The sequence below is a fragment of the Punica granatum genome, chromosome 8, assembly GCF_007655135.1.
Source record: "Punica granatum isolate Tunisia-2019 chromosome 8, ASM765513v2, whole genome shotgun sequence".
Lineage (NCBI taxonomy): Eukaryota > Viridiplantae > Streptophyta > Magnoliopsida > Myrtales > Lythraceae > Punica > Punica granatum.
The window spans coordinates 5,663,512-5,683,844 of NC_045134.1; the positions used below are offsets into that span (position 1 = coordinate 5,663,512).

At 41.2% G+C, this 20,333-nt stretch overlaps 3 protein-coding genes and 1 long non-coding RNA gene across 5 annotated transcripts; 1 reads left to right on the forward strand and 3 right to left on the reverse strand.

The window, feature by feature from the left end:
* Positions 1 to 1,575: 1,575 nt before the first annotated feature.
* On the reverse strand, positions 1,576 to 4,620 carry LOC116187469. 2 transcript variants are annotated; one of them, XR_004152065.1, is made up of 6 exons: positions 3,862 to 4,620; positions 3,421 to 3,763; positions 3,121 to 3,258; positions 2,649 to 2,779; positions 2,435 to 2,543; positions 1,576 to 2,269 (listed from the first exon to the last, which is right to left on the reverse strand). It is a non-coding gene; the product is annotated as an uncharacterized LOC116187469 (long non-coding RNA). The 2 variants fall into 2 exon arrangements; XR_004152064.1 differs by having other exon boundaries at positions 3,421 to 4,619.
* Positions 4,621 to 6,532: 1,912 nt separating this feature from the next.
* LOC116189499 (alpha-aminoadipic semialdehyde synthase) lies at positions 6,533 to 14,492 on the forward strand. The gene is made up of 25 exons (XM_031519185.1): positions 6,533 to 6,780; positions 7,568 to 7,863; positions 8,068 to 8,154; positions 8,248 to 8,377; positions 8,609 to 8,782; positions 8,912 to 8,994; positions 9,124 to 9,240; positions 9,483 to 9,558; positions 9,689 to 9,860; positions 10,019 to 10,115; positions 10,248 to 10,414; positions 10,552 to 10,600; positions 10,701 to 10,841; positions 11,281 to 11,595; positions 11,833 to 11,913; positions 12,042 to 12,107; positions 12,213 to 12,330; positions 12,663 to 12,792; positions 12,898 to 12,977; positions 13,049 to 13,207; positions 13,289 to 13,529; positions 13,608 to 13,716; positions 13,802 to 13,963; positions 14,071 to 14,140; positions 14,273 to 14,492. Exons 2-25 carry the CDS (start codon positions 7,615 to 7,617, stop codon positions 14,323 to 14,325), a joined length of 3,126 nt encoding a protein of 1,041 aa, XP_031375045.1. The 5' UTR covers positions 6,533 to 6,780; positions 7,568 to 7,614; the 3' UTR covers positions 14,326 to 14,492.
* Positions 14,484 to 16,668, reverse strand: LOC116189500 (glucan endo-1,3-beta-glucosidase 6). Its single transcript, XM_031519186.1, has 2 exons — positions 16,088 to 16,668; positions 14,484 to 15,797 (listed from the first exon to the last, which is right to left on the reverse strand). The coding sequence occupies exons 1-2, from the start codon at positions 16,438 to 16,440 to the stop codon at positions 14,681 to 14,683; spliced, it is 1,470 nt and encodes a 489-aa protein (XP_031375046.1). The 5' UTR covers positions 16,441 to 16,668; the 3' UTR covers positions 14,484 to 14,680.
* A 935-nt stretch (positions 16,669 to 17,603) lies between these two features.
* On the reverse strand, positions 17,604 to 19,717 carry LOC116189501 (E3 ubiquitin-protein ligase RHA2A). Its single transcript, XM_031519188.1, has one exon. The coding sequence runs from the start codon at positions 19,513 to 19,515 to the stop codon at positions 18,973 to 18,975; it is 543 nt and encodes a 180-aa protein (XP_031375048.1). The 5' UTR covers positions 19,516 to 19,717; the 3' UTR covers positions 17,604 to 18,972.
* Positions 19,718 to 20,333: the final 616 nt, after the last annotated feature.

Consider the following 20,333-nt stretch of genomic DNA (forward strand, 5'->3'; position numbering starts at 1 on the left):
TAAATGATACAAAGTAAAAAAGTGAGTTCCATTTATATCACTTTTTTTTCACAACAAAACAAAATAATTCATACAAAGTCAAATGGTGGATCCCATTTATACCACTCTTTTTCAAAATTAAAATCTGATTTTAAAATCCTACTTTGAAACCAAACGCAGCATAAATGATCGGTCCAGATAACCGGGGAAAAAAAAAAAAAGAAGAAGATCGGGTCCAGACGTGGATTATATCATCCACACCCAGTTTCTGATGAATTAATTTCCATGTGCTGTCTTAGTTATTTTGAATAAATTCTTTTCCTTTTAATCCCAATCTATATATTTTTCCATCTTCAGCCATTTGCCTCTAATTCTGAAACCTACAGGTAGCTTAGGTCAGCATCACAATCAATACCAATTTTATCCATTTCGAATTGATTATTGAACATGAGCGGATTGTATTTTCATGATAATTCAATCCGCTCATGTTCAATAATCAATTCGAAATGGATAAAATTGGAAATCTTGCGTTAATTTAATTCCAATGCAACTCTCGAGTTAATTCTTGCCCGACTTCAATCCCAATGCAACTCTCGCTATTTCGAGACGGTTCGCTAAGTTATTCACCCCATATCAATTTAGATTCGTGGTAAAAATCGTGAAGAGAGTTCAATCTAATCTGATGTTTCATTTTTTGCCATATGTTGGTGAAAGATGTGTTTGAAATCCTCAACACTAAAAGGCCCAATTGCAATAATTGATAGAACCACGGGACCTGAGATTAAATCCAATGCTGGAAAAGCCCAACAGACCCACGACTTAAGAGGATTTAGCAAAACTCGTTAGTGCATGCTGCATATAATAATGAATGATCAAGTTAGTATCACAATGACAATGCTGGCCCATTTTCTGAAGCAAAGACCCAGCTTCTGTAGAAGTGCAGAAGGGCTCGTTAGATTTATGGTCGCACCGTCGACGGCAGCGATTTGAAAAACTAACTATTCCGTGATAATCATAGCCAGTGCATTTCGAACTGCCAAATCGTACCAGTGGATAATGGGATGGGTACAATTTTCCTTTCTGAAAAACCACCATTATATGGTATGGATATGGTTGTGATGAAAGAGCTAGGGATGATATATTATTGCATTATGCGGCTTTTGTATATTCTAAATGTCCGTTATACATACCCGCCTCACCCCCAAAGCCAAGCCTTTCTTATATAATCATCAACCTCAGCCCACCTACATATAATGTAATGTAATTCAAGCTACTTTCACGAGATCCTTTCATATAAGCGTTTTTCGTAAACCTCCAGCTCATGGTAAAGCATTCCTTCACGATCCTACTTTAAAACATATACACGAATCTCAAGTCGAAATATATATTTTCATTTTTATTCCATCTTTTTTTTATCACCTGTTGCAATAAACTTAAATTTTATTATTTTTATTCCTTCTTTTTTTCTGACAAGCCTCACGCAACAAGCGAGCAAAAAAGAATAGTTGTTAATCATTAAATCCTATTCCTCATTGATGATTCATTCATTCATTCACTTTTTTTTTTTTTTTTTTGCAATAGAGGGATGGATCCGCGGAACTCTTTACTTGATAATACATTACTAGGGTAGTGTTGTATTTTGACGCTTTTCTTTTCAATTGTTATGATTTTTTTTCTTGGTAAAATCAAGGGTATACTCAACTTATAAACTGAGACTAATCTTGTTTTGGACGTTAATTAATACTCACAATTTTTTTGTGAGACGAATATGACATCTGCCTTGTGGGGAAATTTGGATGGTTATAAGTATTTAAGTATTTACTTTTTTCTTAATAACTCGGCCATTAATACTACCACGATATGGAAGGGAGACCATGGCCTTTCCATGTATGTCCATGCTCTCTTAAGTAAGCTGGTGGCCTCTTCACTAGGGTCCGCATCGATAAGTCGTTCCACTGGACAAATTTGTTGCCAAAGCAGCTCGAAAAAAGTTTCTAACAAGTATGACGCGATCGAGTTTGCACAGGGGAAAGATATTCCGGAGTGACTATTCATCCCATATCATGAGACATCGAAAACTTTCTTCCTTTCCTTGGGATCATCTCGAGAGTCGGCGTACGCATTTTTATCACCATTGTTACTCCGACCGTGCAGCTTATAGGCTTGGGGACACGAGCTGGAGAAGAAGTATACATTCATCTTACGTTGCTTATTGCTTCACTCCGTACGCATCTGTTGCTTTCGCCATACAGACAGCAGCAATTGGAAATGTTGACTCTGCGTATATATGCTGGAAAACACGAAATCCACAAACACAAGACAATTTTAATTAACAATGATTTTTCATTACCAATAGAGTTTGTTCAAGTAATTCGACACTTGTTCTCTTTAAATAAGATATCGGATTTGAGTCTTATGAATGGAGAAAATTCATATTGGAACGGGAGAGCTTTACCCCTTTAGTGGGCCAACCCAGCTCGAATTGAATTAGTCGGAATCTGTTAGGCTTTTGGACACCAAGATGCTCTTCTCTTCACTAATTAATTACCAATTAATTCATGCATCTGCTCATTGAAATAGTCTGGTTAACTAAGTAATCGTGTCTAGAGCATCGAAATTTCATATATTCATGGATAACTAAATAATAATAATTGTCCAACAGGACGAACCTCCTTCCACACCTCTGAAATAGTAAACCGCACTTTTGGCTACCTCGAAATTGAATCTGGCGTGGTACAAGTATAACCCGCTCTGAAACCATGTAAAATTCTCACTTAAACTTTCACGGACTTGAGCCCATCTGCAATCCAAAAGCTTAAATTAATAGATTATTGGACCCAAGTCTCATATAAACTTGTTGTTTCTTTTTTAATTTTTTCACATGGGAAAATATATTCAACAGTGCTCTGTATATTCAGAGCTTGAGGATCTCTGGGTCAGACCCTTCGACCATTTTGAAAGACAGAATTAAGTGCTTGATGAGGGAGAATTGACGGAAAACATTGATAGCCTCGACCACAAAGTTCAATCAAGGGACCATCGGCACACCATTTATCATGCCAAAAAGATATATGCTGAATTGATAAGTAGTAATCTTCCTGCATAAGACAAAGTATCGAGAGTTCCAACTCTTGATTCTACCTGTGATCTTATCAGTTAAAGCCATGCAGTCCTCTGTGGATAATCTACCAGAGACCAACGGTAGCCCCAAGTATTTGATAGGAAGAGAACCCGATTTAAATCGGGTTAGATCAAGGATCTCCTGAACTTGATATTCACCTAGGCCAGCACAGAAGAATTCAGTCTTATCAGCATTCAACTTCAGACTCCGGAAGTTTGTCAATTCACCTAACACCTCCATCACCACGTCAATAGAACTAATATTTCCATCAGTAAAAACCATTAAGTCAACAGCGAAGCGTAGATGGGTCAGCTGTATACCTCGACATTTTGGATGGACACCCAATCTAGCATCAGCAGCAGCCTGAGTCCAAGAGCCGAGATTACACCTCCATGGCTAAAACAAATAGATAGGGAGAAATTGGATCCCCCTGCCTAGCTCCCTTACCACCTTTAAAATAACCTGCAAGGGATCCATTAATCGCCACTGGAAAACCACGGAGAAGTTATACAAGAAACTATCCATTTGACAAAATTAGTCGGGAAACCGACGGCCTTGAGAATAATATTCTCCAAGAACTTCCAATCGAGAGAATCAAACGCCTTCATCAGATCAATCTTTAAAGCACACCGAGAACTCATCCCTTTTGCACCTCAGGAGCTCCTGAACAAGCAAGCCAAACTGTTATCAGAAATCCTACTGCCTTTTGTAAATGCAGTTTTTGATTCTTACTAACAAGGGAAGGGAGAACATCCCTCAACCTCTTAGCAAGAACCTCAGTGATGACTTTATAGATTAAATTGCACCAGGAGATGGGCCTGAAATCTCTCATATAATCTGCATTCAGCTTTTTCGGCACCAGAGTAAGAATTATAGGTTTACTTGTCGAAGCATCCTGCAAGTCGAGAAAAACTCGAGAATGGCTGCTATCACTGAATCTGACTTTATAGATTAAATTGCACCAGGAGATGGGCCTGAAATCTCTCATATAATCTGCATTCAGCTTTTTCGGCACCAGAGTAAGAATTGTAGAGTTTACTTGTCGAAGCATCCTGCAAGTCGAGAAAAAACTCGAGAATAGCTGCTGTCACTGAATCCCCTGTGCATTAGCATAACTCCTCTTTTATATCCATAATGCTATCCGACCTCCTACCATCCTCAGACGGCAATGATCTAATAGTACCACGAGAATGATGCACCTTGACAGATTTGTAAAAGAATGAGTTATTTCCATGGCCCAAATTCAACCGTTGGATTCTTCTGCTTCAAGATAGCCTCCTCAGTGACCATAAAATTCATCAGCTGCTGCCTTTTCTCCTTTTCAGCAAAGATAAGAGCATCATAAAACTTGAATTCAAATTTTAAGGACGATATATATAATCAAACTCTGATTTATATAAAACCTGTATTCAAATTTTAACACAGTTTCATTGACCTCGAATTTGCATAATATTATATCTCATCGTTCAAAGTCACGAGGCATAAACATTAGTCGGACCGTGTGCTTTGCCCATTATCTCCGTCGTATGCATCTGTTGCTTCCGCCGTCCAAATAGCACTAATTAATTGAGTCAATGGTTCGCTTGGTTGTTGGAAAAATATTTGAAAAAAGAAAAATGGTCTAGTTGATCTATGATGGGGACAGAAATTCTCAAAGGGAGGACAAATAAAAAATGGTTTCCAATTATCTTGTGCATTTCTTTTGAGTGCACCGCACGATAACTAAAAATCCATTGGATCCCAATTACTCCGAATTCGAATAGGAATATCGGTCATTAAGGGATAAAACTTTTTAAATCGCAAATTTTCTCTACATACAAAGCTTTAACTCAAAATTTTACTTAATTAAAGGGACATGCGTCGAACCATAAATAATTGTAATTTGTACATATTTTCTTCTGTAAAAACTTTAAATATATATATATATATATATAAATAAATGGTCTCTCTTGAACGTCTCCATCCGAGTGGTAGCTCATCAACAATTCTTGAATGAAAACAACTTATCCAAACTCGAAAATTTGAAGAAGGAGTTTCTCATTACGCAACTTAATTGGATTCACCATTTTATCCGTTAGAACCCATTAAATTTAAGATGAGCCCCATCAAAGCACAGTTAATTGTCGATGGCAAATATTCAAGTGCCCTACTCATGGGATAATTAGATTCGCCAATTTATCCGTTGGGTTGAAAATATATTCCCGATTGACTGAAGAAAGTTATCTAGCGAAGAGACTCGAAAAATCGGTAGAGTTATATACTCGATCTATTTAATGGATTGGGTGATATATTTTGAAATGTAATCTAGATTTTCATAGATTTCTGGTATATATCTGCACTAGGAATTTAAATATTATTAGGATTTCCACAAACAGATTTATATGGGGTTTATTTTTCTAATGTATAGGGATATGCGGGAGTTTCTTTAAAATGATTGTAACTCTAGAATAAGAAGAAAAATCGGTCCACGCCGTCCCGAACCACGTATACCGATTGTGTGATTTCCCTATTCCTAATCTCCTCAATTGCACGAGTTTATTTTCTCCCAGCGATCCCGAATTTCTCGAACGCTATCGTATCAGAATTTAAAAAACTTCACAACACAAACATTGTCGATGGTGGCGTTTCCGTTATGGAAAGGCGACTGCAGAAGCGGGCATCGGTAACATCGACGAGGTTGTTCGAGAACCCAACCACAGGTCGACACGTGTCGTGCTAGCCATATGAGTCAGCAGCAATTGTCGTGTCCCTCTCTCTCCACTTTATGAGAGCTTTACGTCATTCTGCCTTTAACGCCATAAATTCTGGAGTCCACGTGGCAGAAACCCTTTTCGTCCGTATGCGATAAGATAAGAGTTCCAGCTTCTCAATCCAACAATAATATATCAATATCATCATTCAAGATCAATACCATCCCCCTGCTTTCACGTAATATATTTAGGATCTAATCGGCATAACCACGATAATGTAACTCTATGGCAAACCGAGTAGCATCGTAGCTAAATCAACGCCCAATTTATTGCAGTTTAATACTCCCGATGTTTCATCGTATTTCATGGAGCAGTCCATGCAATATGGTTGCATCTTGCACGTGTCCTGTCCACTAAATAAAAGGAAGTACCCCCGTGCAGTGCTATAACGCATTACGTCGAGCGTGATGACAATGACTGGGGAGCGTAAATGAATCTTCTCCGACTCGACAACTGGCAATAGGTGCGTGATTTGGTAACATGACAGTTTGTTCACTATCAGTAGATAAAATGATTTCTTTTACTTTTAAATCCCAAACAATTCGATTAAAAGTTAATACGGTAAATCGCGAGATAGTAGATAATCTAAAATTTTCTTTCTTATATATATATATATATATATATAATTAGCACAAGAGGATTGCCTTCCATATATAACCAGATTGCTCAGTAACTTTTATTATTCATCACGTTTATCTTATTTGCTTCGCGCACTCTCCAATCTTCATCACCGTCGTCATCATTCACTAATAATAAGTTGGTGCATACTGACACTGCAACCTTCCATCTCCGCTTTTTCTTCTGCTGACGAAATCGAGCAAATCCTCTTTTCTTCCTGCTGATAAATTTTTCGGACCCCATCGACCAGTAATAACCGTGATCTGCATCAGAGCGTCTCGGAGCCCCCTTCTTTTCACCGCAGAAACAGAGGTACACGACCATGATCTTCTTCTTCTTCTTCTTCTTCCGCCGACATCTTACCTCGAGTTTTCCTTGTGCCCATATGATTGAGAAGCTCGGTAGTCATTTATCTCTGCTGGGTCTGCAAGTTCTTGGCTTAAAGTTTGGTTCTTGGCTCTGCCAGTGCAGGAGTTTGGACAGGGGAAGATGAAAAGATTTAGTCCTCGAATTTAACTTTGAAGTGGTCGTCTGTTATTTAAGTCGTGTCATCGACTCCTCGACTTTTTCGATTTTTTATGTTGAGTCCCCTGTCCCCTCGCTGGGCCCTTTATCAATAACCAATATGTGTCAGAGATCGGGTTTTCTTGTTTTATAAAAATCTATGATATATTCAGTGCAAATGGATATGTCGAATATGTTCAGTCCCTTTTGCCTTTTCCCCGCCATGTCAATGAATATACTTCAACTTTATGAACTTCATGTTCCTCTACTGAGACAAGGATCTGTACATTAGATATAATGTTTCTATCTCCTGAGATCGAAACTCGAACGGCTGTCTTGCCGAAGATTAATTTAATTTAGATTTTCGTATTCCTTTTTTGGTAGTAGCTTAAGAGTTAGCTTCACCCGCCGGAATCCAATTTTCATCCTAAGCTCTCCTCGCAGAAGACTGCTCTGTTGATATATCCGAATCTAGTGACGTAGTTGTCATTTTTCTCGGGCCACCTTCATTTTCTGCACTAGCAAAGTGGGCGGTTGGATCGGCATTCGGCCTGAGAAAGATAGACTTGAACATTTACAACTTCCTTTTTCGCAGGTTGATCTACTGTAAGTGAATCAGTGTTGCAGAAGAAGGCCTAGACAATGCTCGGGAATGGAGTTGTTGGGATCCTCGCTGAATGCTCGAATAAGTGGGAGAGGAGAGTGCCCCTGACTCCCTCACACTGTGCTCGGCTTCTACTTGGTGGAAAGGACCGGACTGGAGTTTCTCGAATTATTGTGCAACCATCGACTAAGAGAATCCATCACGATGCACTCTATGAGGACGTTGGTTGTGAAATATCAGAGGACTTGTCCGAGTGTGGCCTTATAGTGGGCATTAAGCAACCCAAGGTCTGCAGAAACCAGAACACTTTTCTTCTTTCTTCTTTTTCACATAGATGCACTAAAAAGCCTCTAGACTATTTTGTATTTTATATTACATATATTGAAGGAATTTTATAGAGGAAGTCCTATAGTGTAGCAGTCGTTCAGAGAATTTCAGATCATCTGTCGTTCATTCTCTTTGTACTAATTTTCCGGTTTTGCTTGGAGCAGTTGGAGATGATCCTTCCTGATAGAGCTTTTGCATTCTTCTCACACACACACAAGGCACAGAAAGAAAACATGCCCTTGTTAGATAAGGTCCACTCTTCAGGCATTTTTTGTGAGCTAGCCACCAAATAACGGTGAGACGCTTATTTACCATTTTGATGTTTTTCACTTTGTTGTCATTAGGTATTAGCTGAGAGAGCTTCTTTGTATGATTACGAGCTTATCATTGGGGACCACGGAAAGAGGTTGCTCGCATTTGGGAACTATGCTGGAAGAGCAGGACTAATCGACTTCTTAAGTGGACTAGGACAGCGTAAGTCAATTGACATGAACCATCATGATATGTCTTCATTCTGCCTCTGGAATGCTTCTTCTCTATAAATGCTGCTCATAGTATTTATCAAAGTTTGAAGCTTGCAGTATTTCATTATCTGTTGTTTTCTGTTCAGCACCTAACTATGCTGAGGATATGCATATGCGGTTGTTATTTTTGGGTTAGATCAGTTATGGCTAAATTTGTTTTTATTTTTTCTTAAATTCTCAGGGTATCTGAATTTGGGATACTCAACGCCTTTTCTCTCCCTCGGCACATCTTACATGTATCCTTCACTGGCTGCTGCTAAGGCTGCGGTCATTTCTGTTGGTGAAGAAATTGCAACTCAGGGACTTCCATTGGGTATCTGTCCCCTTGTTTTCGTATTCACAGGCTCAGGAAATGGTAACGTCAGAATTGAAAATCAACTCTCCTTTAACCTTCATTACTTTTATTAGTTGGAACTAGTTTCTTTATTGGTAGTGTTTCGACATATTACCAATCTTCTGTCTGTTTCTTTATGGGCCTGTGTAGTTTCCGCTGGTGCGCAGGAGATATTTAAGCTCCTTCCTCACACTTTTGTGGATCCAAGCGAGCTTCCCGAACTCTTTGAGACGGTAAAATGTCAGCTCTTTCAGCTAATTCATATTCTTGCTGCAGTGCATTTGTCTTAGTTAACTACTTATCCTAAAAGCTAAGCTAGCAGAAATCTGCAATCTGATATTCTCTTCTTTTTAATGGAATAGGCCAAAGATCTTTCACGATCTGAGAGGAGATCTAAACGAGCATTCCAAGTGTACGGTTGCGTTGTGACTTGTCAAGACATGGTTAGGCACAAAGACCCCACGAAAGTGTTTGACAAAGTATGTTCTCTCAACTTTATGTTTTTTCCACGGCTCGGGGTTTTATCATCAGCAAATCTTGTTTTCCTGCACAGAAAACCTGTTCTTTTTTCAGTTTATCTAGTGCGTATTTCTAGGACCTATTTCACTCCTATTGTCCACAACGATGTCTGAGAACATTAATTTATGTATTTTTTGCTGTCTTAGAATACTATATTCTAATGCATGAATTTGTTTTTATTGGCAAATCTGACGCATTTCAGGCAGACTACTATGCACATCCAGAACACTATACCCCAATTTTTCATGAGAAAGTAGCGTCCTATGCATCCGTTATCGGTAGGTGGTGATGTCACCAGTAAACTAATTGCATCAGGCCCTTCGAGATTCCGTTATCTTGCTAATGTTACTCAGAATATTTTGTATATATTGAAATGGATGAACTAATTACGCTTGCTTCTTGATGCAGTCAATTGCATGTATTGGGAGAAAAGATTCCCCCGGTTATTGAGTACCGAACAGCTTCGTGATCTCATGACAAAAGGATGCCCGCTCGTGGGCATCTCTGATATAACGTGTGATATTGGAGGCTCGATAGAATTTATTAACAGAACCACGTATATAGAATCACCCTTCTTTAGGTATGCATATTCTATATTTTTCTGAGATATTTTACATACGTTTGTTCCATCTAGAACTCTGAAGTGCATACAACAAGGCCATTTTTATGTCATATCATTGTTCATATCTCAAGAATATTTGGTTTTGTTTCAATGATGTGGTGATTCGGCATTTGCAGATACGACGTTTCAAATGATTCTTATCATTCTGATATGGAAGGAAACGGCTTGCTTTGTTCAGCTGTGGACATTCTTCCGACAGAGTTTGCGAAGGAGGTGCCATAGTCACGAATTCTCCTATAATCAATTGTGTTACATTTACTGTGTTTTTTTTTTTTTTGCATATCTCCTCTATTATAACATTGCAATGTTCTACTCTTTCATGCCATGCTCCAAACCACTGTGAAGGCTTCACGACATTTCGGCAATATACTATCCGAATTCATTGGAAAATTAGCTTCTACGGTTGACATTGCCAAACTACCTGACCACTTGAGGAGAGCTTGCATAGCCCATGGTGGGGCCCTAACTCCTCTTAACGAATACATCCCACGAATGCGAGAGTCTGATACGGAGTAAGTTATTCCGTCTAGTTCAATCTTGAAGAAATCATTCCTAACCATAAATTTGTCCTGAATTCAAGTAGTACAATGATTGAATGTGACTTCCATTCCCATTATATGTTTGATACCTTTATTCCTCTGATTCTTAGGGAAATGCCTGTAAGTGTTCCTGCAAACAAGAAAAGGCATACCAAACTGGTATATTCTACACTCGACTAGTCATTTCACCTTCCCAATGTGTACTTACTGCAAACATAAAATTGAAAATCTTGCTAAATGTGATGAGCTCGACTGCTAGGTTTCTCTGAGCGGACACTTGTTCGACAAGTTCTTGATAAACGAGGCCCTAAATATCATCGAAGCTGCAGGCAGCTCCTTTCACTTGGTCAAGTGTCAAGTGGGTCAGAATACTGATGCTTTATCATATTCAGAACTTGAAGTGAGTATACTTCTCCAGAATTTTGTTTCATGAAGTCTAAACATTATGTGACTTGCTCTCCATTCACAATCTTCAACCTCACCTTCTTATCTATTTGAGTAGCTGAAAATGACGGAAATAGGTCTTGTTTTTTCCTTTGAGAATACGTTTTGTCTCAAATCTCGTGGCCATTGCATCAAGCTATTATCTGTGGTCAGCAGCAGCCCGACTTTGTCTCTCAATTTACATGTTTTTGCAAACAATTATTAGGGGAGCATTTTCCCTGTGTTTAATTTTTGCTTGAGAACCGAAATCAGGAAAGATTTGATTTTAAAAAGTTACAGTGGAAACCGAAACTGAACCGAAAGAAAAGAGATCAACTTTTATCCTAAAGCTGCTTTGGCCTATTTGTGTCTGTATTATCTTATTATCTCATCGTAGATATTCTACTGCTTCTTAGGTAGGTGCAGACGATCCAGCGGTTCTCGATCAGATCATCGATTCCTTAAACTCTCTGGCCAATCAGGGTGAAAGTGACAAGGTGGATATGAACAGAACTTCACTAGTAGTAGGAAAAGTCGACAGCAGTGGCGTTATGAATGAAGACAGTGCAAAAAAGAAGACTTCGGTCCTTATTTTAGGTGCTGGCCGAGTCTGCCAGCCTGCTGTCCAGCTTTTGGTGTCGGGTTCCTGCCGAGGTTTTGACTCAGATCGTGAAGAAGAAAATGAGATTCAAGTTATTGTTGGATCTCTCTTTCTCAAGGAGGCTGAAGAGGTATATTGCTTGAGAAAATCTTTGCATCCAAGCTACTGGTGATAATGTTCAGTTTATCTCCTCTCTGATCGAGAATATCTTTTGAGTGTCAAAGTATGCTCGAGTATATTGTTGGGCAATCCCTTACGTGGAAAAATCACTTATAATCATGACTCTGCAATATATTTGTATAATTTAGATTTACCTTTCTTTTCAACTCTATTTTCTGATCTGATAGTGCCATGAGAGCTAATACAGATTGTAGAAGGAAGCCCAAATGCAACCGCGGTTCAGCTAGACGTGAAGGACCATGCAAGTCTTTATGAGTGGGTTTCTCAGGTAGGATGAAGGGTTGGATCGTGCATTGACTTATTTACCTTCCTCCTGTTGCCTCCTTAACTTGAGATCCATTTCTAACTTACGTGCCATGAGAATTCTCACATAAACAACTTGAGCGTTCCACGCAGGTGGAGGTTGTCATCAGTTTATTACCCGCAATGTTCCATGCTAATGTTGCTAGTGTATGCATTGAGGTACTTCAGGCTAGCTCGTATCTTTCTTTGCTTTTTTCTCCAAAAGAAGCAATCTTGCCTTTATAACTCCAGAATAATTAAATAATAAGTTGGCGTCTTTTGCAGCTCAAAAAGCATCTTGTGACTGCTAGCTATGTTGACGAGAATATGTCACAGCTCAATGACATTGCAAAGGAAGCAGGGATTACAATTCTTGGAGAAATGGGCTTGGACCCCGGCATAGGTACTAAAACATAAAAATATGAGTGCTGATTTCTCTTTTGTTACTTTATTTTCTTCATGGTTTGATGTTTATATAAGTTGATCGATTCTCGTTGAATTGGAAATCTCTGAGTTCTGTTTGTCTTGCAAGAACTAGTCAATAAAATTCATCTGGATGCGGAAAAACCAGTTCGTGAAATGAAAATCTGTTTCGTTCACTAAAAAAGACCAGGAACCACTCCGCTGAAACTTTTTATTGAAAAACAATGCTGAAATAAACTGAGCCAGTGTAATACTGTTGATACATTCATATTAGCTAGATTTTGACCATTAAACAAAATTTCGGTTAATCAGATCATATGATGGCAATGAAGATGATCGATGAAGCACACCAACGGAAGGGGACAATCAGATCGTTTGCCTCCTACTGTGGAGGCCTCCCTTCCCCTGCAGCTGCAAATAATCCACTGGCATACAAATTCAGGTCTTTACTGTAGTTCTTGTTGTTCTGGATTATCGGCAAGATTTACTCTTTATTCAGCACAAAACCTCAATTAACCACAATTGTTGAAACTCTTAATTATTGCAGCTGGAATCCTGCTGGAGCCATACGAGCTGGGCGCAATCCCGCCATTTACAAAGCAAAAAATGAAATCAAATATATTGATGGTAAGGTGGTTGGCAATTTTTTTGGGTTCATATTCTGGACTTTCGATTTCATTGATGGAAGTAATGTGCAGGGAAACAACTGTATGATTCCGCCTCAAAATTTCGCATATCAGAGCTCCCTGCATTTGCTCTTGAGTGCATCCCGAATCGCAACTCTTTAATCTACGGAGATCTGTATTGCATCAGTCATGAAGCAGCAACAGTCTTCCGTGGAACACTCCGCTACGAAGGCAGGATATCTCTGAATTTTTCCTATGTTGTCATGCAACTCAATTTCCAAACTTACCACTGACAGCATAATTCGGCTTCAGGTTTCAGTGAAATAATGGGGGCCCTCGCAAGAGCAGGATTTTTTGATAGTGAAGCTCAGTCAATTCTGACGAATGGCCAGAGACCTACATTCAGAAGATTCTTGCTCGAGCTTCTGAAAATCAAATACGAGGATCCGTATGAGGCTCCACTAACTGAGAAAGGCATCGCGGAGCAGCTTGTACGACTTGGACATTGCGAAGGGAATAGAACTACTGCCCTCAGGACCGCCAAAACTATCATGTAAGTATAACTGCAAATTTTTCTGAACTCTTGTCTGCAGATGTTTATCTTTTACAATCTTCTTTTAATTGGAATCAGTTTCTTGGGGCTTCACGAAAGAGCGGAAATCCCTCCTACTTGTCAAACTCCTTTCGATGTCACCTGTCATCTCATGGAAGAAAAACTAGCCTATGCAAGCACAGAACAGGTACTTTGTTCTCATCCTAAATTTCAACGGAATAAACCTTGTCGATAAAAAATTTAGTTCTGAAGGTTTCAATTTATGGTGTCAGGATATGGTGCTCTTACATCACGAAGTGGAGGTCGAGTACCCAGAAACCCAACTCAGCGAAACGCACAAGGCGACATTATTAGAGTTTGGTAAGATCGAAAATGGGAAAATGACCACTGCAATGGCTCTAACAGTTGGAATCCCTGCAGCCATCGGAGCTCTGGCAAGTCCTTTTCTTGTGTTTTCCGGCTCTTACCATTTCATTTTATTACCGACCAAACTGAAGAATAAAGCTGCTTCAATAACTCATGTTTATTTGGTCTTCTGCAGCTTTTACTCCAAGACAAGATCAAGATGAGAGGCGTCCTAAGACCTATCCACCCCGAAGTGTACCTGCCAGGTATTGCAGTCACAGTTCCACCTCCGAACAAATTCTTAGAATTTTTCGATTCAAAGATTGCATGGAAAGAGGCAGATTCATTGCTCGGCAAGTTGAATTTCTTCTAACGTGAAAATTTTCTGGTGTTTGCAGCTTTGGAAATCCTCCAGGCATATGGTTTCAAGATTATTGAGAAGATTGAATAGTCTCAGAAAAAATGGGATTTCCATCTGATGTAAACATATATATTGTATAAATACATTTGTATATATGTCTCAGTTTAAAAACTTGTAGACGAATAAAATTTTAGATCAATATGTCAGTAATCAATATGAGAAAAAATTCAGTGGAAATAAGGACTTTATATTGGTAATTTTCTGATTATGCCAGGTAATTTTCTGTACAAGAACCTCAATATATGTTTCTTACACCTCGAAACCGAGTCTGTACAAGAATCGCTCTTTCCAATGGAAAAACTAATTGTCGGGATGTTGTCGAGATATCGTGTAGGAGCCACCTGATCTAATGACTTGGTTGCTTCACTATGCAACCTGGTACGTATTAACCCGAGATCATCAATGCTAGAAGAACAATAAAAGCCATGCCTAAGTTAAGCTTCGTTCCTTTGCTTGAAGAGCTTTTAGCAGTCTCGTGCTTGCCTATATCGATCATGATCTCGAACCGGCAGCTGCTCTGGGAAGGATCAATGGCAGTCACGACAGACATGTTGTTGAAGGAGCACGAGCCCTGTCTCTGATCCATCGCCTGATAGTACATGTTGAATGCATAGGAAGCATTGCTCCGAACATCAAGCCGACCGCAGGATGAGCCATACCCGAGACTCGTGCAGTCGGCATAAGTGCACGCATAATCGATGCTCCCGGCAAGGTTCGGGTCCGAAAGGCTTGCTTGAGGGGACATTACACACCACTGCCTTTTCAAGTACTTGACCCCTTTTGCGGGTGCTAAAGATTTCCCGTTCCCCATGTCTAGTGGGTACTTGAGAGTTCCATCATAGTAGAAAAGCCCCCAATGCCTCTCGAAGTTCCCTGGATCGGTGCTCTTCTGGTCTTCGTCGAGGAGCGCAAATATGTAAATGTCGGGCGGTGTCTTCCGCTTTGGGGTGCCCTGACGGGAAATTATCCGGTTTACGAGGCCCTGGTTAAACCTGCGGGCATTCGCAATGTTAGCATTGGGGTCGCCATCCGTGGGCCACCCTACTTCACCTACTATGACTGGCATTGACCCGAAACCATTTTTTTCCAGAGCCGAAACCAGGGTATCAAAGTTGGCGTCCAGCACGTTCGTGTAAGTGATCGAGCCGTCGACTACTGGCTGAGCAGAGTTGTTGAAGAAGGCATATTCGAAAGGGAAATTGGGGTCCGCTTGAAGGCTGAGGAACGGGTAGATGTTGATGGTGAGGGGGCCTCCATTGTCATTTAGGAACTTGATGATGGAGATCATCAGGTTATGTATATCGGTCCGGAAGTTGCCGCCAGAGGGCAGCCCGCTGTCTGTCTGATAGACGTCTGCATTGATCGGGATCGTGACCTTCACCTTTTGGGCAAGCCCAGCTTTTATCAGGGCTGCCTGGATGTTCTGGAGCGCCGGGAATACCGTCGAGACGAACATGTCCTTATATGTCTTCAGAAATGGTTCGTTGCCCACTGCCACATACCTGGAAGCCACACTGCTAATTAATCACACGGTTATAACGTACCTTGTGGCATGAAATTCGAAGTTGAGTGATTATATCAGATATAGATGCACATGTTTAAACAAGCATTCATCTGCAAGTCCATTGCTCAACAGGTATCGGAACAGCCCTGCCTGCCGGAATCAGATATCGAATGATTGATTCGATTAAGTTAGACCATGTCTCGATGTCCAAGACACAGGGAAGGCGGCTCATCCTCAAGACATGGTACGACAACAGAGAAGCTAGACCGAAAAGAAAACAAACCATACCTTATATTTGTCCCGTATTTCGATATATAAGAGGACACGTTTGCCGAGACCCAGTTCACTGCGGCCTGGACGCCACTCGCAAGGCCGGCAAGCATGTCGTTGGGAATCCCTACCATGACCTCAATGTCGGACTTCCCGAGAGCCTTGAGCGGTCCGGCCTCGGCCTCAAAGAACTTCACCTTGTCGAACCCGTTCTCCTTGAGCATCTTCACCACTATGTCAGGCGGGACCGGGTGGGAGGCCCGGCTCCCCCAGTTGCAGGCCAAGCCATGTGCCACGTTACCTGAGCCTCTGCCTCCGCCGCCACATATCACCGCAAGGACCAACACCCACCAAAGGGAGCATAAACCCATGTCTTGGCTAATCCTAAGACACTGTCTTGATGATGAATTACAAGGATGTTTTGCATATATAAGTGAAGTTATGGAGGAGGGCCATAAAGGGGCAAACAAAGTTGCTTTTACTAAGGGAAAGGCAAGGAATTTTATGGAGATTCAGGAAGGAACATGATTCCATGGAAGACTTTAGTTCTCATGGATTAACAAGTGTCCCAATTCCATGGCTTTGGACAGACAAAGACAGGGAAGAGGGAAGTGTGTCAAAGCAAGGAATTGTTATGGAGCCGTTGGTAATTGGAAGGGGGGGATTTCTTCAGGCGCAAAAGACCCCACGTGGAGGGGAAGGAATGCACTTTGCCCCTTCCCATTTTCCACCTCGGATCTTTGTCCGTCCCAGAAAAGGGTTCTGCCGCACGCACAAGTCTCTTTCTTGATATGCACTTTTGTGAGCTTTTCTCAAACCTTGTCAAGGAAATCCTTTCTCCAGGAAGTTTCCCGATGAGGTTACGTGGTGGCAAAAATTGTCAGCCGTTTGACATTGCTCCTAAGAGGTATGACGTTGAGTTGGGAACTAAGTACATCGAAACTCAGCCTCATTGTGAAATTTATATTCCTGGACGGTGAGGGTAGCTCCTAGCTACTTTCTTTGCATGTAATCAACCTGGTCAAATGATACGTATTGTAGCAACTGAAAACCCTTTGATGCAGCATTTATCTCGAAGACCCTCTTGACCAGACTGCCATCGGCCGGTGGTACAAGCAGGGGCTAGCTTAAATATAGCCAAAGAAGGCAAGAGACGCCTAAATTCGGTGAAAATGTTCATCCTTTTGCATTGTCTCTCTTCATTTTTGCATGAACAGTGCTTCACGAACGACATCTAGTTTGAGCTGGAAAGTGTGTCATGTCACATTCTAGAATGGTGGAATCACATCATATGTTTGAATTCTATTACGCATCGGCTAATCCTCACTTGACAACACTGTCCTCCCTTAAAACGTGTGGCTCTCTCAATTGATTTGATCAGACGCAGGCTTGCTTTTTTCCCCCGAATGGACGGATAAAGCCATCGCGGACTTTAGTTTCATAAACATTGATGGCCAAATTGGGAAAGATGCTACTATCATTCTCGAGTAAAATGAAAAGAAAAATAATTTGGGTCACTAATTCATCAACAAAATGATAGCAATGGATTAAATTTTAATTTATGTATTTACAGCCGACAGTCCAAGCCGACAATTTCTCAATTTCTTTTTTTTTTTTGGTGAATAATAGAATGCATTAGAAATTAATCATCCGCGCACATAGCGCTTACAGTACAGGGGTTGAAAAACCCCTAATGTCATCAAATAAAATCTGCCTAATGGAAGGAGGAGAAAGAGGCAAGGTAACAAGATAGTCAAGTTGCTCGGCTTCAAGATTGGTGAGATGATCAGTGCATTTATTGGCTTCCCTATAGGTATGCCTGGGAATGATCGCATCAAATGTCGACACATGCCCCTGCAATCATCAATCAAGTTCGTTAGCACCTTGTTGCTTGAATTTCCCCAGACCCAGCTTAAGATCAATTCAGCGTCGATCTCTACAATCAAGTTACTGATGGCGCCCTCCTTAGCCATAATCAATCCTTGTCGTAGGGCTTTAAGCTTTAGCAATGGGACTTGTTGAGCACCCGAGATTCATACAAAATCCCCTGACCCATCTGCCCAAGGAATCTTGAATGATTCCCCCGGCTCCAATGGTTTTTGGAATTCCTTTCGAGCAACCATCAGAAGTAAGTTTGTAGTAGCCATCAGGAGGTGCTTCCCAACGGACACGGATTGTCAAGCGAGGCTTTGGGGAAGGCTTCGCTTGAGTGGCATAGTATTCAGCCGCAGCTTGGATGGTAAGATCAATTAAGTTACTGTGAAGGGATTTTGATGAGAAAACTTGGGAATTTTTATTCTTCTAGAGGTGCTGGATATCGAATGTGAATACTATACCTCAAGGAATGTGTAAGTGCGATGGTTGAGAGGAAGTAACGTTGTAATGTAGCCATTCCTTGATTGGAGCAGTGAATGTGCCCAGCTTGAAGCATGGAATCCCCTAGTAAATTCATCATATCATCATCCCCTAGACTTACCAATCAAATCCTTCTAAAATAATATTTTCCCTACCATCTTTTTTTTCTTTTTCTTTTTCTTTTTTTTTATACAGATACCCACACCACAATATCCCAGAAAGAGAAAAGAGAAAATGAATTTACAAATTACAATTCTAGTTCTAGACTGCAAAAAATTGTAGCCTAGTCCCGCTCTGAATTATACCCCGTGAATCTCAGCTCTTCGAATTCGTGGTCCGGTCCTGTCCTAGCCCAGGCAATAATGTTCTAAGTGTGAAACGGCACTTCTAACGGTGGGCCCGCGCGGACGGCATCACCATCCATCGAACGCCGACGTTGATGACGGCACTTATAACGGTGGGCCCAGACAGACGGCATCACCATCCATCAAACGCCGACGTTGATCGTCGCGGTGCATCGGACTGTTTACGAGGCGTGTGCTCACTGCTCAATAGAGCAGATCATCCCCGAACAGGTACAAGATCCTCTCGACGGCCCAGCTGGGCTCCGGATCGGGCTGGGCCCACCGGTCAACCCACTGGGAGGGGGCCAAAAGTGGGGCCCGGCAAAGCGGGCACGACCGGTGATTGCTGCTGTTCTCGTCATCGTCGCCATCATCGCAATCACGGCCAAGATCGAGATCATCCGGACGGTCGTGATCGACCCACCGGTCGATGCACTCCCGGTGGAACACATGGGAGCAGTTTCTGAGCTCCCGGACCTCGTCGGCCTCCCCGAGAAGGGACAGGCACACCGCGCACGTTTCGCACCCCGGTCGGCCATGGCCGTGCCGGACCATGATGTCGCCGTAGTTGGTCAAAGCCAGGTTCTGCCGGATCCTCCGGGCGGAGACCTTGGAGGCAGAAGGGGCGGGGGAGGGCGGGGATTGGCTTCGGCTGCGGAGCTTAGAGGCCCAGGAAAGGGCCCACCTGATGATGGCGAACACCAGGGCGGCCTTGTAGAGCAGGAAGCAGCTCGATGAGTCCTCCATTAATGGCGGATGCAAGAGAGAAGATCAAGAAGCGAACAAGGCAGAAGGAGGAGGAGGAGGAGGAGGAGGAAGAGGAAAGGAGAGGGAAGAACAAGAGAAGAGCTCGGGGCATTTTATAAAGGTGAGAAAGGCAGTGAAGTCGGAGATAATGGAGGTGTCTTTCTTCTTTTACTTTTCTTTTTGTGATGGTGGTGGTGTCTTTTGATTTTTATTCGTCCTTTTTCTTTATTGTCTTTTCCTTTTCCTTTATTTGATCTTTTATTCATTATTTTTTTTTTTGACCCTCCTTATAAAAAAAATATTGATGATTGAGAACCTAGACTGTTAGTATCATGTCAAAGAGCGAGGGTCCGATCGGAGGTTACGTTCTATCCGGTCGGATGAATTGATAACTCATCATCTATTCGCGTATCGTTCACAGCCTTTTCTTAAGGAAACATGGGTTGTCGGATGACTTGAAAAAGGAAACATAGACAGAGATTCGAGTTCCATGAACCAAAATCGTGTATGTCTTGGAATCCAAAAACACTAGACGACTACATATGACAAGGTTTTTACAACAGTATATATAACATCTGGGCAAAGTCATAATACCATTAAAGATCGTACAGTCAAATTATAACATTAATAAGCGTAGTAAATGTTGCAAATGACGATTATATTTAAAAATATACACTCATACGATGCGATGTACAGAGCTCTTGTAACGATTGTTTTACTGTACACTCCTTATAGCAGCTTGATTTTCTCTAAACTTTTCACGTTGAATTCAGTCAAAACTTAATCCAAGTGGTATGATGTCACTGAAATCCACTAAA

What these genes read in the sequence shown, in the direction of transcription:
- LOC116189499 (XM_031519185.1), top strand. Translation starts at nt 7,615, where the DNA reads ATGCTCGGGAATGGAGTTGTTGGGATCCTCGCTGAATGCTCGAATAAG. An exon ending in CGACAGAGTTTGCGAAGGAG is followed by an intron (nt 10,116 to 10,247) that starts GTGCCATAGTCA and finishes ACCACTGTGAAG; the next exon opens with GCTTCACGACATTTCGGCAA. An exon ending in CCCCGAAGTGTACCTGCCAG is followed by an intron (nt 14,141 to 14,272) that starts GTATTGCAGTCA and finishes TGGTGTTTGCAG; the next exon opens with CTTTGGAAATCCTCCAGGCA.
- LOC116189500 (XM_031519186.1), bottom strand. Translation starts at nt 16,440, where the DNA reads ATGGGTTTATGCTCCCTTTGGTGGGTGTTGGTCCTTGCGGTGATATGT. An exon ending in AAATACGGGACAAATATAAG is followed by an intron (nt 15,798 to 16,087) that starts GTATGGTTTGTT and finishes TGTGGCTTCCAG; the next exon opens with GTATGTGGCAGTGGGCAACG.
- LOC116189501 (XM_031519188.1), bottom strand. Translation starts at nt 19,515, where the DNA reads ATGGAGGACTCATCGAGCTGCTTCCTGCTCTACAAGGCCGCCCTGGTG.